At 39.2% G+C, this 27,976-nt stretch overlaps 1 protein-coding gene across 2 annotated transcripts in view; it reads right to left on the minus strand.

Moving 5' to 3' along the window:
• srgap3 (SLIT-ROBO Rho GTPase activating protein 3) overlaps positions 1 to 27,976 on the minus strand; it is a 67,444-nt gene that overhangs the window by 37,140 nt on the left and 2,328 nt on the right. For both annotated transcript variants that reach the window (XM_086086654.1, XM_086086653.1), the window contains exons 2-3: positions 11,016 to 11,211; positions 880 to 1,042 (exon numbers count right to left, since the gene is read on the minus strand). In XM_086086654.1, coding sequence (XP_085942780.1) covers positions 880 to 1,042; positions 11,016 to 11,211 — 359 coding nt within the window. The remainder of the gene's footprint in view (positions 1 to 879; positions 1,043 to 11,015; positions 11,212 to 27,976) is intronic.

The raw sequence follows: 27,976 nt of genomic DNA on the forward strand, positions 1-27,976 counted from the left end.
ATCAATTAATTTTTGGGGAATAGGAGACTCTCTATGAATGTTCTCTACTCTAGTTTTGTGTGTGGTTACCATAACTTCGAAGTTCGTCAACATCAGTCTTTGAACTACAACATACATACGGGGGTAGACAATTGCTGAGTAAACGACACTTAAAAGGATACTTTACTCATTTAGCCATTTTCACGTTAAAAATAGATAAAAAGTTGTTTTTTTTGTCCACAATTAATTTGATTACTTCATAATTTTTCATGTGTATATACCTTTAAAAACTTCATTCATTTTGCCACTTCCTGTCGACTGAAAATGACATCACAGGTGCGCAGGAAACAGCAAACGACCAATCACGGCTCACCTGTTTTTTTGTGTTTGGTCATGTGACCATAGCAAACGGAGCATGTCATCTTCAGTCGACAGCAAGTGGGAAAGTGTGTTTTTAGAGGTATTCATTGTATAGGAAAATGAATGAAGTTGGCAAATTAACTCCAAAAAATATTATCTTTAGTGCTGAGAATATTTAAATGAATCAAATTAATATTTATTTTATTTTTTTATTATTTTTTTATTATTATAATATTTTTTTATTTAATAAAAGACTGCAAACTAGTTGGGACTGAAACAACAGCACCTCTAATTGTTATATGAAATCAGTGCCAAGTGAACACTAATGTCAATCAAAGCAGCCAAACAAAATGAATGCATGGAGGTCATTTCAAATGTTGGTGAAATAGGTCCTGATTTTGTACAAATAGCGTTACAAGGACACCATCATTGTGAAGCACCTGGAATCTCCCAGTTGTGGAAGTAGGAAAAGGGTTAATCTATGCTATTCTCAGAGAGAAATACGATGCTGAACCGCAAACGAATTAAGCATCCACTGACCTTCTTGAAGAGGCGGATGACGTCCTCGCTGATCTGGGCCAGGCGCAGGATGACGTTGTTGGTGTAGATGTCACTGAGGGTGGCGTGGTCGCGACTCTCGCGCCTGGTCTGGTTCAGCACCAGGTACCAGCAGTTCACAGAGGACAGCAGGTGCTGGTCTTTCCTGGAAAACAAGAACACAAACCATCAGGATGGGGATATTTACTTGGTTTTTGAACGTTTGAAATCTTCAGGTCACATTCATTCATCAAGCCAGTTTAAGCATTACTACTCGATGAAAATTTTCAGACCGAAGAACAATCACTCAATTTATGGAGTGCCATCTTTTTTGTTTCAATTGCAGTGTGGTATTGAGCAGAATAATGCTGCACAGAAGCGTCGCCATAGAGACGACTAACCCAAACCTACCATGAATCACTATTTTACTGAGCTATTTTAAGAACAGACCCCACTTACTCGTTCACGCTGGCATCTACATAGTAAGGCCAATGTGTGTGTCTCATTCCTCTCTAATTTATGACTAAGTGATATATTTAAAAGAACACAAATGTTTAAATCAACAACGCACCTAACTATTACATTGGCTTCAGTAGAATAAAATTAATTAACTTCTTCGTTTTTTACTACTTTCATTCATCCCATCCCCGCCTCATTGCCTCATTCACTCCGTCCAAATCAATTATACACTCTAAACTACATTACACTCTCGGTAGACATCAGCTGGTTAAATGTATAATGATGCACGGGCCTGCTTTGCCGCATAACGACTTTAAGCGCTTGCCGGCAAGGGTGCTTTCAAATTCAAAAACGACATACACACATATGATACGCTTCCAAAGCCAATCCCCTTCCCTTGATTCTATCTGTGCATTCATCAATCAAGCCACCCTGAGGACCAGACAAAGAGAAAAAGTGAGAGCAAAGCAGGACCAGATTGCAGTGTTTTGGTGGCGGTGGGTTTGTTGCGGGGGCTGCCTCATACTACGCAGTCTCAGCAACATCAAAGAAGACCCTGCGGAGATGATGTTAATGCTAATCACGTTTTATGAGGCTGATATCCAGCTACAAGTGCTAGGATTAATAGAGTAACTCACACTACAATGTCAGCAAAAATATTTAAGCCAACATTAACATGAGTGTCACGCGAGAGCCGCCACAGGTTATTGTTTTCATTGCCGTTAATTTGCCAACTAACTTGTTAGGTAGTGGGATTAGGGAAAAAAAACTACACAACCAAGGTTCATAAAACTGCAGGATGGCACATATAACAAAGAATCCAATGATTGTTAGTGAGGTTCTGGATGAAGGCATCCATCCATTTCCTGTACCACTTATACTTTCTCCCATCATCTTATGCTGCATTCGATGAAAGTGGGAAGTCTGACTTTTTCGACTTCATACCAGGAAATGTGCATGGAAAAGCCCCTTTGAACTCGTACATCCTAGTTGCGAAGTCGGGGGCGGGGGACCCCGACTTCAACGACTGGCTTCAATCTGGAGATTTTAAACAGATAATTATTCATATTTATGCATTATTTGTTACTTTAATTTAGTTATTTGATATAGGTTCACGTAATACAATGTGATATGTGTTAACCAGAACACCAAACTATTTATCTGAATCAGCCATCTTTGTTGTTTACATTTGCCCCGAACGCCTTGACGTCAGAACTTGGAGAATCCAAGTGGGATATATCTGACTTCCTACTTTCCTTGAATGCAGCATTAGACTACAACCAGGAAGTGCCCAGCTAACATAGATACAAATGAGCACAAACCACATTTAATGCATGTTTTAAATGCAAAACAAAAACTTTTTTTTCTAGTTATAACAAAAAAATACTTACTTTTTGTGAGACAGTTTAATGGATTGCTTTAGCACTTTTGTTCTCCATTTACGTTTCTTCTTCTTCTCCAATTTAGTCACCTGAAGAGCGCTACCTTGAGGATGATCCATAATGTTTTGGCCCATTAAGAAATAAAAGTGGCTTTGGAATTCCTTTTGAGAGGTTAAAATACTCTAGATAACTATACAATGCATAATATAGGAGAAATTTATTTAAAATCCGATATAAAAATAGGAAATCAGTTTTAAAAACGTAACACTCATTGTCACATGACTAATTATGGCTTTACGAGCAATAGCGAATCCAAAGTAGACCACTTTCTGATTCCCTCTTCTGGGACGGCCTATTTCTACATGCTCATCATCACCCTTTGTAGCGATCCCACTTGAGCGATCAAACTGCCTAAACGGGCTGCAGGCAGGTCTTCTGTGCAATTTGGGTACCAAGCGCCTCCAATTTCAGCTAATCCCTAAAAGTGGTCCAATTGTCCTGATACGGGTCCCAAAGCACAGCCTGCCTCCTGGTTCTTTTTTTTTATTTTTATTTTTTTATCTTCCCTACACACTCTCACGAAGCAGTGCACTTATACACCACTGGCACCTCCAAGCACAATAAGACACATTTTATTTAAATGAATACCAGGCAAAAATACGCAAGTCATTTTCCTGTGCCACTGCCCTCATTTCACAGTAGCAGGAGGCCGCTAATTAGGCTTGCGCATAACCCACATCTCTGGAAATATTTCAACCTCTTGATAGTTAAAAAAAAAGAGGTCAATCAGACATCAAAGATCATCTTTTTACAACTCTTCTTCCAATTTGTGCTGTGCAGTGGAGAGACATTTGATTCAACGATAAACCCACTGCGAGAAGCCACCATAATGTACAAATCGGGGTACAACATGCTTGAATGCCATCATCTTAATCACCCAGATCCTCTGATGTGTCCCAGCCAGGATTCCGAGAAGGAAATGTGTATCTATCAAACCAAAGACTGTGGAATTCTCTTAATCCTCGACACACCGTGTCTGCCTGCTGCTTATCGACCAAACAGCCCGGATAACAAGAGCCAAACTGTTTCAAAAAACAAAAATGTTACATGTTGTTTTCCTTTTACCGGTTTGCACATCACGCAGCAGTTTTGCTTGTGGAGGAAGACTGCCAATGTTTGCTAATGTGCAGCTGCATGCAGGCAGGGGTCGGCGCTTTGGCATAGAAATGCAAAAGCGACATACTGTGAAGCAGCTAATCTATTGATGCATGACACTGACTTCCACCAGCTGCACTTTGCATTGGGATGAGGGCGGCCTATTGACTGCTGCCTGTAAACCAGATATACAGGATTAGTTTAACATCTGACAGTCAGAACGTCACAAAGTAGTCATCAATTCATAGGTGGTGGTTGGTTGCCATAGCGACAGCCATTATATACGAATATATCAGCTGAAAAAGATCCGATTTTTTTATTTCCTTAATTTGTAAAGGTTACTAAGTGACAAAATAATTATACGGTACAAACATCTTTCCAAATGTACGTAGTGGACGGTGCTTCTAATGGCCAGAACTCTGTTTGGTGACTGAAAGCAGACGAGACCTTAGACCAAATCAGAGCAGGTCTAAGTTGTGACGCAGGTAGTGGATTTGATTGTGGTCGTTGGCAGAACGATTCTGAGCTCTGCGGATGTGTGCCGTGGATGTTATCGTATTCCATTCTTAAATATGACAACAGTGTGCAAAAGTGTACAACATCCACCCATGGCTGCTTGCAGCTTCTTATAAACAAACTTTCGACTGAGCTGATTTTGAAGGGAGTGAGTGGAGTCGCTTTCATTAACCAGAAGTAAGAAAAATTATATTTGAGAACTAGTGCTATTTCTGTAGAAATTGCGTGGGAATGCTGAAAGCTGAATGCTAATAGCTGAATGCTAAACTGAATGCAAATAGATTAATGCTAAGCTAAATGCTAATGAAGTAAACTGAAATATAAATGATGTGCAAATTACAAATATTAATTGTAGTTGAAAGATAAATGAATAAAAAGAACTCTTGAAACCGGGATGTGTGAATTTTTGAAGCAAGTGTTATCTGAAAGTGGAACTAATGATATCCAATGGAAAAATGCAAAAATAAAAATCACTCAATATCGCCGCCTAGGCAAGCAGTACCCTCCATTCATTTAGATGGAAAAGTGGAATTATGCTAGTCAGTTGGTATACATGTATAACCCTTAGCATAATTACCATGGATATATTTAAAATGTACAGACGGAGGTGGGATTCAAACCTATGACTTTCTGGTTACTGGACAAGGCAATTTACCAAATGTGCCACTGAGCAGTATTAGACAGCTGGTAATGATGGTCTGTTGTATGTATGGAAGTAGGTGTGGAAAGTGAAAGTTCAATGTCAGTCTCATTGAAAATTAATGAGTCAAATTAAATTGTGCCAATAATCTAACCCTGTGGGAATGCTTCAGCATTGCTCGTTTTCGCGATGTATCATCACTACATTTATTTATTTATGTATTCCACTTCAAAATATTATTAATTATTATTTCAATATATATTTGTTTTTATTAAATATTTTTATCAAATATTGGTTCTTTGCTCTACATAGAGCTACAATATTTTGCCTCATAGCTTTGGAAAGGCTCTTTGATGGATAACATAATTGGGACACAAGCTGCAACACAAGTCATTTGCAAAATTAAACACATTTTAAAATGTATTTATATCCATTGCTACATTTTCATAGTGACATCAGTTTGGAAAAATAGCTACTCTGTAAACCAGGAAACACTCCATTGTAAAGACTGAAGAAATAATCCTGCCTTTACTCTTCTCCTCCTTCTAAATCTACTCTTATGACACTCAACAGTGATTGTAGTTTAATGAGCTACATCATTAACTCAAAAAAGGTCATAGTTTAAGTCAAACCAAGGTTCTAGCGAAAGCCTTCAGATGTGCTTTTTCCCACCATCCCAAATGAGATTTACTAGAGGAGCACAATAGTTCTTGTTGGGTCAGTGTGCTTTGGCTGCAGTAGCTGTAAATCACATTGGCATTCTGCACTGGAAAAATGTTGCCACCAGAAGAATAGAGCGCCACCTCTGATTCAACTCAAGTCTGAGGTAGACTAATTTTTGTGTCTCAAAGTAATTACACAATACAATCCAGTGGTGACCCCATGAATGACCTTTAGGATGAACTAAAACTACAACAATTTCCACAGACACACTCTACAATCTGCAAGAAAGTCTTTCTACGAGAGCGGAAGTGATGACCAGGTGTCCAAATACTTTTGTTCATAGAGTAGGTGACTTATTAAAAACACAAAATATGACAGAATTGTTTGCCAAAATTAATTTTCAAGATATTAGAGCAACAAAGTGATTTAGTATTCAGTTTGATGGCTTTGAGCCAACAAAGTGTTTTTCTTCCGCAGGCCCATTTAGTGTTGAGGTGGTTCACCATCAACCTAATTACACTCAAATGAGAGGAAAGGCACATAAAGGGCGTGTCACATCTTATTAAGCGGATTTGTGATTGCCCTCCTGCTTGGTCCAGGAGTGCACACACCAAATGATTGTCTTTTTTGTTGTTGTAGTTTTCTGTCCTCGGTGTTAATTAATCCACCATCTAATTCCTATTAGCCTCAACTGTAGTGACAGTACAATGCCTTGAAATGTGTTGAAAGCGTGCGTGCGTGTGTCATGGGGCCAGCACACATGAGGAATATCCAACAAAAACAGTGGAATTTTCTTCTGCTTAGTAAAGCATTTAATAGTATCACACTTCTTTGACGGGCTTGTTAGGATGACTCAAATCCCAGTTATGTTGCAATAGATGAACGGCATGATAATAGATAAAGAGGCCACAAATGTGGCAATGATCAGCTTGTGGCATCCTTGGAAGATCAAAGTAATTGCTTAGCGTTCAATCAGATGGCTCACAACCACTATCTGGCAGTAAAATACGTTTTCATTTTCACATGCCATTTTCGGCGTGAAATGAAATTTATAGTTATTATAATGTTGATAAGGATATTTTGGGATTACATATAGTAGATATTTAAGCGCTTTTCTTTTTTTTTTAATATATGGATGTTTGATACCACTTTTTTTTTCAGACCAATACCTGTACGAGTACTCAACTCTGGAGTGGTCACCGATACCACCGTACAGATACCACTAGTACTTTTGATACATACAATTCGCCAGTCAAAAAACAATGACTGGTCATTTAAAAGAAATTCCTATATATCCCAATATATAAATTTTTTCTTAAAATTGCACGAAAATTATGGCAAATTTCTTCAGCCAATAAAGTCTATTGAGATCACACCAACTGTGCTACCTAATAAATAAACACAAGAAAATAACTTTTTTGCATTTGTTGCTAAACATTAGCAATCCTTAACTGCGGTTGACTGTGTGGTTAGTCAATTAATAAAAACGCTCAAACCACATTTCCAACCTCTATGACTGTACAAAATGAACATCTGGATTAAGCGTATCAATTGGTCATGTCTACAGAGTGTGGTGCGGGTATGACCAATAGAACCACATTTAATTAAACTGTCTCACACAAGTACTATTTTTGTTTCCATTTTTCTATGTTTAAATTAGTGATACATATTCTATAGTACACAATTGATATTTGTACAATTGGTCATCGAATAAGAGGCAATGTTTAATGGTTAACTTTAAATAAGTTCTATCATTCAGTACAGTACAAAATGTGCAATAATAACAATAATAATAATAATAATAATTTGTTGCTTTATGCACACAAAAATTTACTGAACTGTTGCTCAAAAATCGAGGTATTGACTGTACCATGAAATGGTCAGAATGCAAAATCGTATGAGCATGGTTCTGAATAAGATGCAGGTTTGTGGCTAAGATCATATTGCACAGCATAAAGGTTAAGTCAGTCAGGTTGCGCCAGCAGAGTTGTGTCAACTGAGAGGAGATTCTTAAGATGCCTGAATATAACCTGCTGCAACAGCTGGATTCAATTATCCAGTCAAATCCTTGTCCTGCTTCACGCGCGCACAAATTCTACACCAACTTCAGAAATAAGGAGTGCCAAGAATGGCAAATTATCATATTCAAGAGGAATCTAACAATATTCCCTTTGTCCTTTAAAGCAAGTTAGTCAACCGCGGTTTGAAAGCACACATATAAAAAAGAGACAGTATTGTTTTTGACACATTTATGTAAGCTATAAGCACATAAAAGTTACAATTGCTATTTAAATCAATCAGCGTGTATTTTTCATAGAACCAAACCCATATATCAATTTGTTATTTTGTCAACATGATTCCACTTTATGGGAATATTGCTGCTTTGACACTTTATTTTAAGTCAAGCAGCCCTCCCGTAACTAATTTACTTCCAGCCCAAATAAAATGGATCTTCTTGAACTTCTATAGCCATCAAAGGCTTAAAATAAGCAGTTTCACATCGCAGTTTGCAGGTCAAACTTAGCATTTTGCGATACATTTGACCATATTGAATAGCAAAACTGAGAATCAAACGCCGAGACAACCATCAACAGAAAGTAGAAGCAGTAAAACTCCCGAGACGCCTCTAAAAAAGTGTCGCTGGGCTGAGGTTAAGAGAAGCTTTGTGCTACTTACGCAGAAGCAGCATGCTAGCAGCAGCTTGAGCTGGCTACTAGTCCGCCTAAACACATTGCAGAGTCGCTCCTAAGTCAGTAATCATGACCTGTGTGATGGCGAACAAGCTATATTTATGACAAGTGTCATACTCACGAAAGAATAATAACAAATGATGAGAAAAGACAGAGGAGCCATGCTAAATGCTAAGCTAACCGAAGTTAGACATGGCTAGCGTGTTTAACACTGCTATTAAGTGCTTGGGTGATCGATTACACTTTTAACCAACGTCTGAGTGGAACCGTGATAAAGTGGAGTGTATTCAACTTTGAACAGCAAAATTGCAGGCAAATTCATAAGTGTATTGACTCTGGAGTAAAAATCATAATTGCTAAGCTGAACCGGAACCAGAAATGAATTAACTTCTGTTACTGTGTGCATCAAATGAAGTCACTGACACAACATTTCCTGTTCCAAGTTATCAATGCCTATCAGACAGAGAGTGACGAAGTGTACTTTGAGAGTTCATGTGGACTAATTTGTGTGGCTCCACAGAGGAAGATTTATTATTTTCTTTGTCACACAGAAGTCTTATTACACAAAGAGCTGACACGCACCAAAAAGAATTACTTTCTCAGGAAACATCACCCTGACATTGATGGAGGTGGCCACACTTGAAACCCGGCAATATGACAACATTCAGGTTTCAGTGTGGCCATATTTCCTACCACTACTGGAGTGAAATAAAAGGTTGCCGCCGGTTCGGGTTGAGATCTGCTGCCAGATCTCAGCTGGGTTGCTGCTCCAGATTTCAGAGAGAAGCACGCCGACGTGCCCTGAGGTGCTTGATTCTGGGAGCGGCAGAGCTTAATTTCATGCCCTGCGTGAGTCGTGTGTCAATGTGTTGCTAGGGCTCCCTGAGAGAGGACTTTCATGAGGATTTTTAAGACGATCACGCCTACGAGAAACTTTCTTTTTTCATAAGATTCCTTTGCGGAGACAATGTTGTTCAATGCAGTTACATTCAATTATTTGGGAACCTAAAAACTGCAATAGTCTGAGAAATGCAAAGTACATGTGGAGGGATCCTGTTGCACAGCTTAAACGGCAATAAAATAAATGAAATGAGGACTACATTAGTGGTTAATAAATCAGATAGGCTAGCATATCATGTCATAGCAATCCTGACACCACACAAATAGACCCCTGATAAGGTATTACATCAAAGCAATCTGATTGAAGGTTATGATTTGCCAGTGAGGGGAAATGCACAATTCATTGCATCTAACTAATGACACTAGAGCACAAAAAGCTTATAATAATGAGATTTACAGATCCTGTCACGAGGCTCTCAATGCAACAAACATAAAAATAAATAAATAAATAAGGCTAGGTATCGATTCTAATTTCCTCAATCGATTCAATTTCGATTCGCAAGACTTCGGTTTGATTCAATTTATTCCGATTTGATTTGATTCACTTCAATTCATTCCCTTATCGATTAATTATGGAACATCACTTCTGCTTAAATATCAAGGACATGATAAAAACTACACAAACAAATTCCGAATGAAATTTTGCTGAGGCAGTAACTGATTAAATAATTTTGTTAATTAATGAAGGTAACACGTGATATTATCCCTTAAGTGTTATACATTAGCCAGGATAAGATGAACATATTTTCATAATTCAAATTCAATAATTGGAAATATAAATGAAAAATATTCTGAATTGTCTCAGGTCTTTCATAAATGTAACAAAATACTTTTAAATTCATGAGAAGAGTAAATATCAAGAAAACGGTAAAATACAAAAGAAAAGGTGGCCTTTAAAATTATATTTTTCTTATGAATTTTTGGAAAAAAAGATATTAAAATAATCCATTCATGGCTTTATGAATCGATATCAGGCTCGGAAATGAAAATGGATTTGATCTCGATCAGCCCTATAAATCAATAAAAAGAATTCTGGGAACCGGGTTTTCATTCATATATTAATCATGTCATTCAGAGGTAGAATTTAATGATCTTTTTGTGTTCCAAAATAACACATTTGCTCATACACACTGATAACCGCAACTGACCACTTGCACAATCATATCTGTATTCAAACATTCTCTCATATTGCAACACATCAGTTTTGATTGTAAATGTTGATTATGGTGGTGGGCAGATCGACGACTCCGATCATGCAACAACAGCAGTAGTGTGAATGCTAATCTGTCATAATTTAACATAATTATGACATATGCCACAATGTCATCATCAGTGTACTTTTTGTGCAGGCAACAAGCTGTTCTCTTGTATAGATGACAAGGTGATTTGATCGGGACCCTCTTTAGTACTTAGGAAAAGCTATTCGCAACTTCTAATGCGGAGCATCTGTTACATATTTAGATGGTAAAAATGTGATTTGATACAACATGGAGTGAGAAGCTTTTCCGTGTAACGTCAAGTGCTGAACTGAAAGCAAGGTCGTCCGGCAAGTTTGTTGTCCACCCGTAGCTTCTCTAATGAGCCGTGTCCTGCTTGCTACGCCCCAACAAGCTGACCTTTTAAAGATGTTGGTTATTATAATGGATATTCCACTACAATGCATAAACACTGCTCTGTATTCAAACGAGGTAGAGCCCACCAAGGACAGAAGGTGAAAAACCACGGCGGACTTACTTGAACTGCTGGTGTTCCCGGGAGCTGCGGATTTTGGAGGAAAATTTCTCGGAGAGTTTGTCTAAACTGCGGGAGTATTCCAGTTCGATTTCTGCCTTGCGACGGAAAAACTCCTGCAGGTCCTGCAGCAACTGGATGCGCGATTCCGACTGTTGCTCCAAGCATTTGAACTGCTCCACCAACTGGTTACGGATTTCTGTCCAAGAAAAACAAAAAACACAAGAGTCATCTTGCATACTATAGCTAATTTTTAGTTCCTTAATTCCAGTTCAGTTCTTTGGAAGTCTACTCCATGCTCATCAACAAGCTTGAGGAAGCTCAATGAGACTAATATAAATAATTTATTGGTGACCTCCAAAGGAAGATGGCTTTCCTATGGAGACTGGATTTTAGGGATAGATAGGTGCCGATATTTGGCATTTTGACAAATATCGGCATCTGCCTTTTTTTTTTTTTTACGAATTTGAAGGCTGATGAAGCTGGTATCTCACTGAGCGGTGAATGCTTGCGAACGTAGCGAATATTGGGTTTTTATCAGGATTTGTAAGATGTTTGCACAGTTTTTACTTGTCTCAAAGACATTTTAAGATCTTTGAAAGCTTTTACGAGCTCTGACAAAAACCTCAAATTATCTACAGTTGCATGCACTTGTCACTCAGTGAGAAATTGAAATTTCCACTTTATAAAAGATGCTGACAACACTTTTTATTTTTATTTTATTTTTTTTAAATTTCTAAAATAAATAAATAAGAATTACAAAATTATTACATTCTGGAAGTTTCCTACAATTTATGTTCCATCCATCCATGATCTACCGCTTATCCGAGGTCGGGTCGCGGGGGCTGCAGCTTTAGCAGGGAAACCCAGACTTCCCTCTCCCCAGCCACTTCAACCAGCTCCTCCGACGGGATCCCAGGGTGTTCCCATGCCAGCCGAGGGACTCTCCAGCGTGTCCTAGGTCGTTCTCGGGGCCTCTCGCCAGTGGGACATGCCCGGAACACCTCTCCAGGGAGGCGTCCTGGAGGCATCCGAACCAGATGCCCGACCGAGCCACCTCAACTGGTTCTTCTCATTGCAGAGGAATAGCGGCTCGACACTGAGTCACCCTATCTCCAAGGGAGAGCCTGGACACCGTGCGTGAGTCATCCCCTTATCGGGGTAGGGTTTGCGTGTTCCAATGAGCTTAGGAGCTATGTTGTCTGGGGCTTCATGCCCCTTGTGGGGTCCCCCTGGCAAACAGGTCCTAGGTGAGGGACCAGGCAAAGCATGGTTCAAAAAGACCCCCATAATGAACGTCAATTTTGGATCGCGGTTTCCCTTGCCCCGACGCGGGTCACCGGGGCCCCCCTTTGGAGCCAGGCCTGGAGGTGGGGCTCGAAGGTGCGCGTCTTGTGGCCGGTCCTATACCTATTGGGCCTGACCAGGCACAGCCCGAAAAGTCAACGTGGGTCTACCTTCCCTTGGGCTCACCACCTGTGGGAGGGGCCAAAGGGGTCGGGTGCGCAGTGAGCTGGGTGGCAGCCAGACTCCCGGCTACTGAAGCTAGCTCTGGGAAAATGGAATGTCACAATTTATGTTAATTTTTAAACAAACCTGCCTATTCCTTATATGTTTAAAATTAAAAGAAAAACCTTCAAATTGTTGAAAATTGAAGCACCCCCCAAAATGGGCTAAATACGCCCCTGGCAACATTTCTAATTTTAAGCAGTAATACAGGTTATAAAATATCTCCCCATGCATAATTGATAATAAAAGAAAGTCTACTCATCTAACATGTTTGAGAGGGGATGTAACGAGACGCGTATGCGCTCCACTGCTGGTGGAGTAAAATTTCTCTTCAAGAGGAACCCGATGCTGCCAAGCAGGCTGCAGCTCCTTATGCCAGTGGGAACCCACCAGAGAAACCCGACCCCTCTTTGTTGGGCTGTCAGCATCCACAATCACTGATCCCGTCCCAGAAAAAGAGAAAGGTCCATATTGCGCAACAAAAGCACCGCCTCGAAGCAAGATGAGCAACAACTGTGGTCCCAAAACCTTCATTATCTTACCTTTATGAGATAGCAACATTTTACTATAACATAAAATCATATTTGCCTGCATTGCAGAACCAAAGGAGACTTAGGGGATTTTGCAGCACGTCTATGCTTGTGCACGCTCAAGGCTGTCCTACAACCAGATTGGAGGATGAAAAATTGGGTCTGTAGTTTCTGTCAAAATATCCTAATGCTTCATGTGAAAAGAAAATCTCAAAGGAACACACATTATAACACTTGCTGTCAGAGATGACATGGTATGAATAAATACAAATTCCAGTCCTGTTATGACATCTTCAATTACATGAATTAGGTTACTAAAGGCAGATATGCTACAAAAAAAATCCCACAAAAAAAAAATGCCAAAAGTATTAAATCACATAGACTGCTATTTGCATACCTATTCACCGGAAGCCACTTGTTACTTGTTGCTAGGCAGAATTCGTCAAACAATTATTTATGGGCAGTGGACACATACAGAGGTGTCTTATAAAGTGCATTAAAGTTTGCATCACAAGCGTTGGAAATCATATTAAAAATGTTATTTGTTAATACAGTGAACCCGTGTTCTATCGTGTTTCAGGGTTCACAGTCCACTAGATTGGATATTTTTAACTTATTAATTTATATAGGTTTTTACTAGGGATGGGAGAGTACCAATACCAGACATCGGTATCGAGCTGATAGCAGCCGATATTTGTGGCCATTTTACGATCAGGAACTTGAAATTAGAAGAATAGAAAATTGCCATTAATTTCATGCAATTTTAAGTAAAATGTTATAGTGGGATGTATCGGTATTTCATTAAAATTACCTCTCTTTGCTTTTTGGGAGGAAATTGTGTGTAGCAAAAGTAGGTATCGATACTTGGAATCGGTTTTGGTAACTACTCAAAAGTGGAATTGAACACCCCTAGTTTTGACAGTATACAGGTAATGCTGCATTCGATGGAAAGTTTGAAGTCGGTCTTATCTGACTTCAAACCAGGAAGTGTGTACGTGAACTTGGAAATCCCACTTGCAAAGTCGGGGGGAAAAAAGTAGCCTACCCCGACTTCACCAACCGACTTCAATGTGACGTCACTCTACAATGGCGAAAACTATGGAAACACATACCATGAATGGTAAAACACAATTTATATGTATTTATAAGTATAAAACTAAATAGCTTCCTTCATTCATAAATATTCGACAACTTCACGTAACACAACGTATGTGACAGAATGCTGCTATCTCGATGCATGAAATTATACGGTGAACTACTGAACTGTATGGAATGCGTATGAAATAAGATTTTTTTTTAAACTATAAATGAAGCAAAATTGTGAGAAGGCAAGGTTGCTGGAGGTCAAAATGAGTTTTGAGGACCAAAATAAAAAAAACATTTACCACTATCCGCCATTTTGGTTGTTTACTTTCGCCTCGAACCCTTTCAGGTCCGAATTGGGAAAAGCCTGGGATAAATCCGACTTCATACCTTCCTCGAATGCAGCATAAGTCCAAGTGTTTGGGCCACAACATTGCAGGAAGCGCTAATGTTTACTGAAACTGCCAGTATTGTTGTATGTAACTTCTGTGTGTAAGTGTTGCTCCTCTATAAGTTGTGATTTGGAGATTTATAATTACCGTAACATCTATGCTCATTTCTATTAGCGCATCTCCAACATTTCAGAATCCGACGTATTGGCCAAGTATGTAAAAACACACAAGGAATTTGTCCTCAAATATGTTACTAGTATAATGTTAGCATTAAGCTAGCAGACTTTCAAAGGATTTTAGAAAGCGTATGATTTGGTTGAACAAGTGTGTGGCAGAGGTAAAACAAACAAAAAAATGAACATGGTCTCTCTCTATATTGCATATTATTACATCTCAATAATTCTTGCTGTTGTGTATTTTATTCCCATGAGTCCACAGTTTAAGGACACTTAATAGCATTCCTAAAAGAACTCTGGTTTAAGATATTTGCACCCTACTTTTACGTCAGCCAACAAGACGAGTTGCTGACTGGCGAGCGACACGGCAGCAGTGACACAGGCGACATTTCCACGCTGATGAGGGTGTCATTTCGGTCAGCCAAGCCCTCCTTGCGGATAAACGCAAGCTCGGAGGAAGCTTGTCATTTGAGGTGCAGCAGTGATGTTGTGCAGAGGAGCCTTCCCCTCTTCTCCCTGTGATGTTCAGCCCGGAGCAGCCGGCTTCAACCCTGCGGTTAACCACCGTCCCAGCCCACCCTTTAATGCAGGGGGCCTCCCTTTCCCTTCACAGCTTTGCAGAGCTTTCAAAGCGTGTGCGACGCCTGCATGAGAGAGCACGGGGATGCAACTTCACAGCTTCCCAGGAATGCCTCCAATTCCCACAAGTGCTCCCTTCCCCTTTTGTGTTTGATTTCCCTAAAAAAAAGCAAATCACAGCAGGCGAAGCGAAAGGGAAAATTTGACAGTGGTGTGGGTGAGTGGAGGGGAAGATGCCAGAAAACAGGCCACAACAAAAAAAACTCCCAGCCACTACCAGCTCTACATTCAACACGAGGTTGGAAAAATAGGTCACCCAGACGAAAAATGTGTTTGAAATCCTGAGCCACTGTGGAGAATGATTCCCATATCTTCGAGGGCTTCATTGGTTGCGGTTTCTACAAAGTGACGGATGCTCGCTGGTTGTGTGATTTATCATCACGACGAGAGCGAATGTCAGCAGTTGAAGTGAAGATGATACCAAAACTGTGCACTTTTAATTCTGCCCCACTGAGGAGGGAAGGAGAGTCTGTTCGCCATTGTTTATTTATGCGTTTGTTTAAATAACATGGTGAGGCTGCGTATACATTCATTTAATATAGATGGAGATAGCCCTATTAAAATGTCCCGAGGGATATACAAATCAATGAAACTTGCTAATTCATGAATTCATATTTGAAGCAGTTTACACTAAATGAGCAGATCGGCCTCTTCAAATTCATTGAATTCATTGAGTTTGTGCAAACGTCTAACATTTAAAGTTGTTGATTAAGCTACCTGCTATGTGGCAGATTTGCAGTGTGCTGTGTTTCTGTTTCTTGGTGGTGGGAAAAGGGGGAGGGAGAAAAAGCTGGCGAGGTTGAAAGTTGGATGAACTGTTTTGTGGTGAGTACAGTAAAAACTTCAGTCTTTGTCTTTAGGGTGCATTTACTTGATTTTAGAATAACTCTTTTGGCTTCACATCACAACATTCAGTCCACCTGAAAACACAGTATGGTATTATTATCTTATTGCCTAAATAGAAGCGCTTTCTCAAAATATCATGGAGGCCACTGATTCGCTGTGGCTACCCCTTTAGGGAAAAGCCAAAAATAAAATTAGAAGAAGTTTTGTGAAGAACATATTTGGATTTATCTTAATCTTGCGAAACAGTTGTATCAAAATGCATTTAATAAGACCACAACTCATAGAATTGAAGTCAAAACACAGATGATCCTCTAAGGTTGAACAGAATTCATTCAAAGAGACTGGTCAATCGATTATTCCCATAAGAAATACTATCAATGACATACACAGTAAATTCCCGAAACAAAAAAAAACTTTCAACATTCCTAACAGTCATACTAAAATTAAATATATTCTGCTATTAGCTTAGTGTTAACTTCAACCAATGGTGGTGACTAGTCTTGCTGATCAAATGAAGAAAAAAAGCTCTGCTTATGTTACAGAAGTTCCTGTGTATTCCAGGTAGTGATATCAGGCCAGTTTTAAGGTACTGGGTATCAGTGGAGGCTGCCGATACCAGCCGCCAAGACTTAAGCCAGAAAAAGAAAAGCCTGACGTTGAGTTAGCCCTCCTCTGCAATAGTCTGCGCAATACAGCACTGTGGCGGTTTGACATACAGTATTGGCAAATCATCATTATGTGTCACAAAAGGTTTTTGCTCATAATTAATTTTTAATTTTTTTTAATTTTAAATGAAATGTCAAGTCCTAGAGGTATTCACTCAAAGAGTGAACATTCTTACTATTATATAAAAATATAAAAATGCTATCGAACATCCCTAGTATATAGCCTACCCAAAACCCCAAATTGTATTGAAACAAGTGTAGAAAAAAATGTCACCAAAAGCCAAAGAAAAAGAAAAAACCATGACATTCAAACTGAAGATTTGTGCAAGTTGAGGAGCATCTGTCTGCCTGCCGATTGACGAGTGGCGAGCATTCTTACCCACAGTGTATCAGTTACTGAGTATTTTGTCTCATCAGTTCAGTTCCATGTGTATATTAAATCCCCGCAGCTCTGATTTAATGATTACTTAAAGCTCATCGTGATACATTAAGAGAACAGGTAATATGTGTTCATGTCCTCAAGGCAGTACCGTACATCATCATTAAAAGTGACCTGCCCCCCCAAGGTGAACACCTGCTCCGCAACATTGTTTCTTTGACAGTGTTTCTAGGCAGGAAACGGTGGACACAGGAAGACCTCTGGAAACAAAGGCAGGATGTATCAACTCCATGACCTTTGACCCCCAAGGCCGAGAATCTTGTATTGGCAGCTGGATCACAGCGTGGTGGCCTTTTTGACCAAATGCAGTGCTGCGCCAGAAAATAGCTTTGTGTTTGAACCCTTTTGCTTTTCTCCTGCTTCGGGTGTCAGAAGAAATAATAAAACGCTCAACTGATCTGCTTATCGTCATAAAACAAGTGAAGGCAGTTCAGTGGCAATGAAGCGATTGCTTTTTATTGTGGAGTAAGTGACAACAGGATACTATCTGTCAAAAACAATAACACAATACAGAGCTTCGATGACTAATCGATATAGCGCAGCATAATTCAACAATGCTAAGCAAAACAAAATAGAAGTACTGCACTTCAAATAATCTGTGCAGCAAAATGGGTTGTTATTATTATTAAGTGGTAGGAAGTGAACTAAACAGAAAGTTGCCTCACTACAAAATATATTTCAACAATTTTAATAGAAAAAGCTTGATAAGATTACTTGTAGGAAGGCGTACAATATATACGGTATAAAGTTTTGCTGATAAATCCAGGTATGCTTGGGATGCACTGACAATACAATTTGAACTGGAACTAATTCATTCAGTTTTCATTATTTCATATGAGAAAAAGGTTTCAAATATAAATGGAGGATTTGATTTTATAGGTCCCACTATACACATTTATGAAAACCTACTAAAGAATTTTGAGGACTAGAGACTAGGTCTGCTCGATTATGAAAATATTAAGACAAGTACATTTTTGGACCAAACAAGATTTATTAAATTAGTCATTTTAAAATGAAAAAAAGTGCAAATATATAAGGTCAAACATCTCAAAGTTAGTATTAATAATATTTTATTTATGTTTACGAATATGTCGATTTTGTAATTGTGGAGTGTAATAATTGAAATTTTAATTACATTTCGATTAATTGCCCAGCCCTTGGAAAGACTTCAAAATTGTGTATAATATAAAACAGTGGTGTCCAAACTACGGCCATTTGTACAGCCCGCGCCATATGCATTTGACACAGTAAAAAATATTTTAAAACGTTTGGAAATAGGGTGTCAAAAAATAGGTGCCACTAATACAAATAAATTGGATTATTATACTGTTGCATTTTTCTAGATATGCAAAACCACAAATAAATTATTTGTAGAATTTTACATTACATGGCCCTTGCGTCCTTCCAATTTTCTGCATGTGGCCCTCAAACAAAAAAGTTTGCACACCACAGATATAAAGACACATACACATGAGAGACAAGCAACTCTAAGCCAAATTCACAATTTTAATCCCCAACTGAGCTCTGTAGTAACTGAGCTTTACACTGCAGAGCTAAATTCACATGAAAAATAAACCGCATATTGCAAGAGCAACCTTTATCCAGACCTTTAATTCACTTTCTTCTCTTCTAACCAGTCTGACAATATGAGTCTTTGAGCTAATCCTCCACTTCTCTGGTCTGTTTTTAATCCCGCCATGATGAAGGCAATGTTGGATTCGCAAAGGCGTGCTCATTGATGTCACTCCATCTCGCCTGCTACCATCATTAGCTCGGAGGGTTGCAACACATGCTCTCAAAGATAAGAGGAGAGAGCAAATCAATGGGCGACAAGAGGTGAGCAGCTCGTCTCCATTGCTCATTCCTCATTAGCTGATGCTTGATCAACATATTGGATTCCAAAAAAAACTTGCAATATTGCCACAATTAACACTGACCAATTGTGGCGCGAGTGCAGAAGAATCCGCCGCGATTTTCTACTCGAGCTGTCTCGCATTGATTTTCTCTCTGCCGCTGAAACGGCAGCGCGTTCGCACGTTATATGAGCCCGTCGCTTCAGGGAAGCCCGAGCGTGAGCCGCAACCCGGAACACGCCCCGAAGCCGTCCGTCGCCGCTGCATCCAGGATGCAAGTTCGCTGGGGCCAGGCAACGTGTCTCCATAGCAACATGGGTGTGCGCCGGTCCCCTCGGGAGCATCTTATTGGAGAAGAGATGGAGTGTGTCTTATGAGGAGAGGTGGCAGCAGCGGATGAAAAGTCACGTGTACGTGAGAGAGTGAGTTGAAATGTGTAAATGAGATAAAAAAAAAATAAAAAAAAGTGCATCCACAGCGGATGCAAAAAGGAAATGCTTCTATCAAATTAAAGCATTAGAAAATAAAACATTGATGTAAATATAAAATAGCAAATAAAATGAAGCCTTTCCAAAGCAGATTCACATGTTAAAGCATCTTGTTATTTTTAATATGCTGTGTACTATCTGAAGCAACTCAATTACAGTACCTAATTACGAATTACCTAAAGTAATTAACAGTTACTTCATTAACAGGCCATTTCAGTAATCATCACCAACTGTTAAGATCTGCTACTCTCTATTGACAAAAATCTTCAAACAACAACAATTTACATTATTTACTAGAATTTAAACTGTGACACATATTTTTCCATGTGGTGTGGCATTTAACAGCTCCAATAAAACTATTTATAGGACTCCTGGCACTTCATTTGTTGCGACTTGATCAATTGTCCATAAAATGTCCCATTGGATAACAAAAGTGACCTGACAAGTTACAACTTAGTTGTAAACTAACATGATTGAATCTAACCATTTCTTTCAGTGAGCAGCCATGTTGCCGACTCCGGCAAAGGTGCATGAAAAAAGAGAAAGAAAAAAGCAGCACGCAACCACCCTAAAGAGTTAAAGCCAAGTCAATGGAATTCATTTTTGACTTGTGTTGACCTGTCCCGTGTCAAACTCGTAGGGTGTGTGCAGCATTTGACTGTGGATACACAACCAAAGGCTGAGGGTTGCTGGAGTACTGCTTCAATTAATAGTCTTAAAAATGTGTATTTTTTTATATATATTTTGAACATTATTATAAACAAGATCTGCATAAATTAGTGTTTGCTGTTAGTGTAGTTAGTAAAAACACGGCTTGAAAAAAAACTTTAAAATTGAAAAGTTCTTTGGTAAATATTTTTTTTGTGTGATGCCACAATTCAATGGTTTGACCCCATTATTAAACTGATTAATAAATGTTATTGTAATAAATACTGTAAGTGTATATGTCTGTACTGTATGTACAATGAAAACAATTAAATGAAATTGAAAAAAAAAAAAAAAAAAAAAAAGATACCTAGTTTTGGCTCACCCTGTATAATAATATGCTCCACTGGTTCATCAACCCAAAATATAGAAAAGCAGAATCTGTTATGCAAATTTGAATTCAATACAGTGGCGCATTGAGATGTGGGTTTAATTCATTCTGTGACCATGTTCATAACTAAAACACTTGTTTTTCATATCACCTTTCCCCATTGATTTTTTTTTCAATTGTTTTTTACAAGAAAATTACTAAATTTAATTGACTAAAAATGCTCATTGGTGCCACCTAGAGGCAGTACGATACAGAAATATGTCTATACTGTAGTGGAGGCTTAGCTTCTATCTGGACATCTTCGTACAGCAGGATTATTCTTTGCTCTTTGCGGAGGATAAAGAATATATTGTAAATGCCTGTGAGTATTGTTATCTGTCTACATACTGTAAATTGCTGTACTCTTTGCATTCAGATATCTAGAGACTAATTGTTAGCCTGTGTGCCTATGGTGTTTCAAATTGTATGTTAGCATTAAGCTATCATAAGGCTGTGCTTGTTTTAAATAAATACAGGTGTAATTATCTTTCTCTTATGTTTTGATTGACAGTAGCCTTCAACTGAGAGTGGCAATAAACTGCCTGAAGTCTTGTTTTTGAAGAATATTTACTACATATTCTGCATTGATAGATGCTATTATAATAGTATGCTATCACCTTCATGTCTAAACAAGCACAGCACATTGGCTACGTGACATGTCTTTGTGGAGTGTGTTAAGACAAGAGTTGCCATTTTTTGGGGAGTGCATTGCCAAAGGGCTGTGAGCATAGCACTTCATGCACTGATGGACCAGGGTTCGAGGGGAAAATTGCTGGAGAAATGCTTGGCTGCATCCTGACTACCATCAAGGAGTCCTTGAATAAGGCAGCGAACAGTCACCGTTTGTGCGGCCCATCACTCAGACATATAGTACGAGTGCAAATGTACTCTATGGGTTTGGGGTCTGGGGGTGTACGCGCAGCAATAACAGTGACAGGATCCATTGAAAAATCTTGACTGGGACATTGCTCCAAAGATCAAAGCGTTTGATTTGACATTGCACGGATTGAAGGTGTCCATGTTGACTGTGCGGCGCTTGATAAGGAGCAGAACTCCTTAATTTTTAGTATATAGACATTTGTTTGCAATTTCGCTGATGCGTTTAGTAATATCACTAACATAATTAAAACAGACAGTTTATTCATCCTCTTGAAGAGTACAGTAAAGCTTCAGTTGTAGAAAACAACACGTTGGTCTTTGATGGTCCTTAATAGAAATTTTAATAAGTCTGCAAGTCTATTTCCACTGTGAGAGGTGGCTAAATGATATTTTTTTCTGTGAGCTACAAATAGCTGTGCTATTTTAATTATCCTTACAGTACTGAGGAGGAGGCTCCCGCTTCATAATAACGTCAATCTCAAAGGTCCCAAACTTGACTGAAATGACTGAGCTTCACTAATTATAAAAAGCCTTTCAAAGTCATTGGAGTGTTTTTTTCTGTACAGTGTCCCTGTTTCATGTGTTATCGACGACCGCTTAAATAGTTATTTTCTAATCTTTTTAACTGACTACTGTCAAATATTTTTACAAAAACAGGGCAGCATTTAATTTAAAAAAAAAACACCCCTTGTACTAAAGTCATATAATGTGCATTTGTGATTTAAGAATTATTTTAAAATACAATACCTTTTGGTGTGACTGTGGGCTACAACAATATAATATACAAAATCAATCTCTAAAAGGGCATTTTTAATGTCAAGAAAGCCCTTTTTTTCGTGCGGATAATCAGACATAGTGGTTAACTACAGTAATTTGTTGTTTGCGAAACTATAAAGAATGTTACGGTTGTACGGATTAGTTTGACTCTTTTGGGGTGATGAAACTTGATGTGTGCTCACTGTGCTCTGATGTTGAAGGAATAAAATGCTTCTTCACACATTATCCAATCAATTAGTTCAATAAGTGTGAACTTGTACCAACTGGCACCAACAAAAGAAAAAAAGAAAGTGATTGAGAACACTTCTATTTAAGTTGACTTTTTTTTTCAACTTTATAAATGCTAGCACACAACCCCAAAATACAATTGGGGCTGTGTGAAAAGCTCATCTTTGTCATTCAGTGAAAAGGCTGATTATGTGCGGGACAAACATCCAGTTAAATAGTGGCAGTTGCCTCCATCACAGGCACACTGAACAACGCAACGAACAGTGACAGAATGATTGCAGTGTTCTAGTTTTCCTGACTGGCTGATCCTCGGCATCTAGTTTTATCCAACCGTTTTTGCTCGGTCACAGCAGCTATTGGGAGGTGGCTGTGCTGGTTCCCTCACCTCGGTCCCGCATTGTAACATTGGAAATGTGCCGCTGGACAAGCTTAGCTTGCATTGGGCCTGACTGGTGACTGCAGTATTAGGCTTCTATGACTATATTCCCCATGATTCTTAAGACACATAAGTAGGAAGTAGTTCCGGTATTACAAAAACATGCCTGCTAACAGATGAGAATAAGAACGCAAACGGGAATGTGAAAGTAAATAGGAAGGAATATAACAGTTACATTCCTTTTTAATTGTTTGATTGTAGGGATTTGGGTTGGCACACAAAGTTCAAAAGTGGTACTGTCCCGGGTTCAACTCAGACTTCTAGTCACCCTAAATTAGCCCTGAAGACAAAGTCTCCCCAGCTAGCTAGCAGATGGTCCCAGGCAGCAAGAATGGATTTAAGACATGACGCACAAAAACAAAACCAGGTCCAACCTTTCACCACGGTACAGCGAAGGTTTCTGGTTAAAGTAAGCCATTTTAGACCAAAAAGCAAAGCTTAATCTTAGATAGAAGCGTTAAAACGAGCCAGCGTGCTCTACAGTTAGTAGTAGCTAAGTTTTCAAATAAGTGAATGTGAGGGTTAAAGAAGTTTGGGCGCCATGTTATTGTTGAAGTGTCATACAAGTGCTCTCCATTTATCATTTACAATTTTGGTCTAATTGGATTTTTTCATTTGACATGTCATCCATTTGGGAGTAATTTGTTATTGACAGCACGAATAGAGTATCAGGATTTAGAAGGCAAATTGAGTTCAAGTTTGCGGATCATGTTTTAAAACAATACTTAAAGGGATAGTCCAAAGTTCTTCACTCGGAAATATACACTAGATAAAGACTGGATGAATACACATGAAATCCGTCTCAATCAACACCTCTGGGCTTCTGTTAATGTGTGGTAGTGGAATATTGGCTTGGCATTTACCCACTTCCGAGCACTGAAGAGCAGCACAGAGTTAGCCTGCTTGTCAGGTAAGTGCCAAACACAGAATATGTTAGCTTGCTAATTTAGCGACATGCTAGGCTGCTAAGTCACACTGACTAGGGTAACTCAGCAATATAGAACAAGGGTCAAACTTATATTTACACCGTGCAATAGGTGAAGCTAACCCAATTGGCGAATGCCCTTTTCTTTTTTGGGGAGAGGCCATGGGAGGAGTCAGTTTTGAATGGGGAGAATCTTTGGACCATCCCTTTAACTACATTTGGAATTTAATTTATATATGTGGCTAAAAAGCTGAAATACCCGAGCGCAGCCAATGAGTGGTTCACTAAAATACGTGGCACCTCAAAACATTGTTTCACAAAACATTCATCAGGGGTCGCAGCTTTTCCACTGCGGCGAGTTGGTATGTTTGCGAGGGTCAATCGCCAAGTGTGTGGGTGTGAGTCGCCGGCTGTAATTTGTTTGCGATTGTCCGCTTCGGTCACGTTCGCCCACGTCGCTCGGTGCGTGGTGGGGTCTTTCGAAACAAGCAACGTCAGTGTGATGGCAGGATGCCTTGACATGGAAATACTGTTTGGGAGAGCACATAATTACACACAGTCCCTTCAACATTGTCTCCAACATAACAAACGGAGGACATCTTGGCATGTCTTTACTGACATGGCATCTTGGGTTGCCAGTTTAATTGCCAAGTAGGCTAACCAACTCTGTGGGAAGCCCAAGTCTTTTCAACCACAGAAAAAACAAGCTGGTCCACCACAGGACTATTGTGTTTACATGGTTGCTAGATGGTTTTTTAGAGCCACTAAGTCCATGCGGGCATGTTTTCACCACCCTGCACCCATTAAGCGACCCGGCATCAGCTGCGCAGTAACGACATGTCGTCTGCAAAGTCACCACGGGTTGTCCACACTAACTAACTCTCAGTGCTTTGTGAGCACAGTGAACCGTGAGCAGTTTTCACTTTGTATATGAGCAGAGCGACTCATTAAAGCCTTAGCTCATCATGGCAAGTGCAAGGTTAATTTCCCTATAAAACTTTGAGATGCAATAATAGGCCAGAATGGTGTTTCTCCATGAAGTGCAAATAAAGACGCTTAAAAAAAAAAAGTACATAATGTCCAGATAGGTTTTGTAATGTCTTTGTTTTGATGACTTACAGATTCCTAAAAGTGACACCAAATGATTTCTCTGCCTTGTGTGGAAACGAAGCAGTGTGCAGAGAGGATGTCACACATTACTTGTAAAAGTGTCAAAACATGCTTCCTTGTTCCTTGTGTGCGCACGTGTGAATTCAAAAGCATCTGTGAGCTTTCATTTTTTATTTTCCAGATCAGAGAAGCTGTCTGACTCCTGGATGATAACACACAAAATAACTTGCAGTCTAATGTAGTTTTAAAATTGATGAAAACGTTTTTTTTTTTTTTTTTTAAATAAACAAATAAAACAAGACAGACACTACTCCCAGAGGTATAGCGTGCCAGGAAACCTGACTGGAGCCAAATTCGATTCCACTCTAATCAAACAAATGAGTGATCCATTTCAAAGACGGATGCAAGAAAAATGGCCAGTAGAATAGATGGAAGTGCTGACCCTAAAGTAAAAACCCAGTCAACAGTAAAAATGTCCTCAACCTGCACTTAGCAAAAATAAATATCTATATTGTGGATATGGACCAAAAAAGTTGCTGTGTCAGCGTAAAACCGTTCTTGCACGGCAAAATTAGCGGAGCAACATTAAAGATGGACATAATCAATTCATTAATAATTGATTGTTGATATAATAATTCAGTGGATTGTGTGATAGGGACGTAAAGAGGGGCATATGACTGGGATGTAGGGAGCATAAATCAAAATCTGATTTATTGGTCAGGTATATAAAAACACCCAAGGGATTTATCTTCAGTCACAACCCCTCCAAGAAAAAAAAAAACAGAACAGGAAGCCTGGCGATTCGCTACTTAGCGCCCCAAGTTTCTAAGATGGCAAATAGGAAATATGAGAAAGGAGGGAAATGTCTTGTCCCTTACCTACACTCTTAAAATTGCTGGGTTCAAAATTGTACCATATTGGGTGAAATAGTTAACCCAGCACTGGGCTCAAAAGGGACTGAGCCAATGCTGGGCTATTTATACCCAGTGCATTGTGTTGAGGATTTGACCCAGTATTCAAGTAGTCAAGATTTTGATTTTGGCAATAATTGAAATCACGATTAGGACGATCATTTGTTCTTTGGTATAAAACAAGAAAATGTTAAAACATAAAAAATATTAAGACAAATTAATTTCTTTGAAACACTATATTTATGCAAGTTTCTTTTGGACCAAACAAGATTTATTAATTTAGTTATTTTATTTTTCAAATACAAATATATACATTTAAACAATAAAAAAATTGTATTAATAATCTTTTATTGTGGACGGTTCATGCTTATGACAATTTTGTAATTGTGGAGTATAATAATTTAAATTGTAATTGAATTTCGATTAATTGCACAGCCCTACAACAAAGAGAAAAATCTACACATACTGATGAGTTCCAGAAATGGGTTATCGGGCTATTAGGTTCAAAATAATACTCAATTCATTACCAACATTTTCTGAGAAGAAGAAAAAGCAATTTTCTCCTGTCAGGGGTCACCACAGCCAGTCACTCGCATGATATATTTGGCACGGTTTTTACACAGGATGCAAACCAGGCTTGGGACCGGCAGTGGCAAAGGAATTAGCATATGGCATACCGCAAGGGTCTTGCCTAGGGACCCAAATGGATGTCACAGTTTGCCCAGACTGGAATTTGTACCCCAAACTCCAGCCACTGTCAACATTTCCTACGAATGTTAAATTAAATGTACTTCAACTTCCGTACACAAAACTGTCCGATTTGTGAAGCTCTTCAGTCCGCCTAAATCCAATCTTGAACCTAATCTGCTGGGTGACAATAATTAGCCCAACCTTTGGTAAAAGTAATCTAATCTGCTCAAAATCAACAGCTACCCAGTAACCTGCATTTTTTGTGTGTAACGTGCTCTTTGTGTGAACCCTAATAATCGCCCCATCATGACACATAATTGTTCTGCATTTGATTCTTATCATTTTTTATGGCTAGTTTTGAAAAGTGCCCACAGTCCCGCGGGCCTCGAGTTTTATAGCTGCAAATTAGAGGAAGTGTGTGCAGTTCAAGAGCAAGCCCCCAGAATCTTGAATGTAAAAAATGTAAGCGGGCAGCTACAAGCACACACCATTCCAAGCCAGTCACAGTTAACCAGCCTCGCGATTGACATGGAAATGCATCATAATGTGGCAGCTTGAATAGCTTGAATAAAGCAAAGGAGGCTTTGAGTTGCCTTTTACAATTGTATGAATGAAGTTCACTTCATGGTTTTCACTTCTCTTGGTGCTTGTCACATTCTGCTATTATACTACAGATTTTTATTTTTTTCATGTCGCTCACTTATTAGGCCTCATACATAATAAAACAACCTTGTGATCTTGGAATGACCCAATCAATGACACTCTGACGACAAAGGGCCCCTTCTGCCATGTCCACATGAACCATTAAGCCATAAGTCACAATACGACAGGTGCAATTTCCAATGTGAATTTCATTAGTGCTCACTCACTGGCTTGGTTCATCTCCAACGTGGCCATTGTTGTGAGGATGTGGAGAGCCTCCTGTGTCTGCAGTCTATGCAACGCACGAGCGCTGAATGACAAATTATCCATAAATTAGCATCCCTCTTCCTCGTGCCGTTCAAGTACCCGGGCTAATGCAAACCGGGCCAGACGGGGGCCTGGCACTCAAAAAGGAGCGTTACATCCACAGCACGGTGGCATCCGAGTTGAATAATTGATGCAAGAATGATTAAAACTAGCCTCGGGTAAAGCAGTGAACAAGAAAAATAAGATGGACATTGACATGGTGGCACTTTCTCAAAGAAATAGTAGCCACTTTTGGATGCTTAAAGCTGAACCTGAGGGATAATGAGCCAAAGCCCCTGAGCTGTAACATAAATGGAGCCATTGGGTTTTAGTCATGGGACCAGTGCCTGCAAATGAAACCCGAG

The sequence above is a fragment of the Leptonotus elevatus genome, chromosome 10 (assembly GCF_054856555.1).
Source record: "Leptonotus elevatus isolate MCC_2025b chromosome 10, RoL_Lele_1.0, whole genome shotgun sequence".
In the NCBI taxonomy this organism is placed as follows: Eukaryota; Metazoa; Chordata; class Actinopteri; order Syngnathiformes; family Syngnathidae; genus Leptonotus; species Leptonotus elevatus.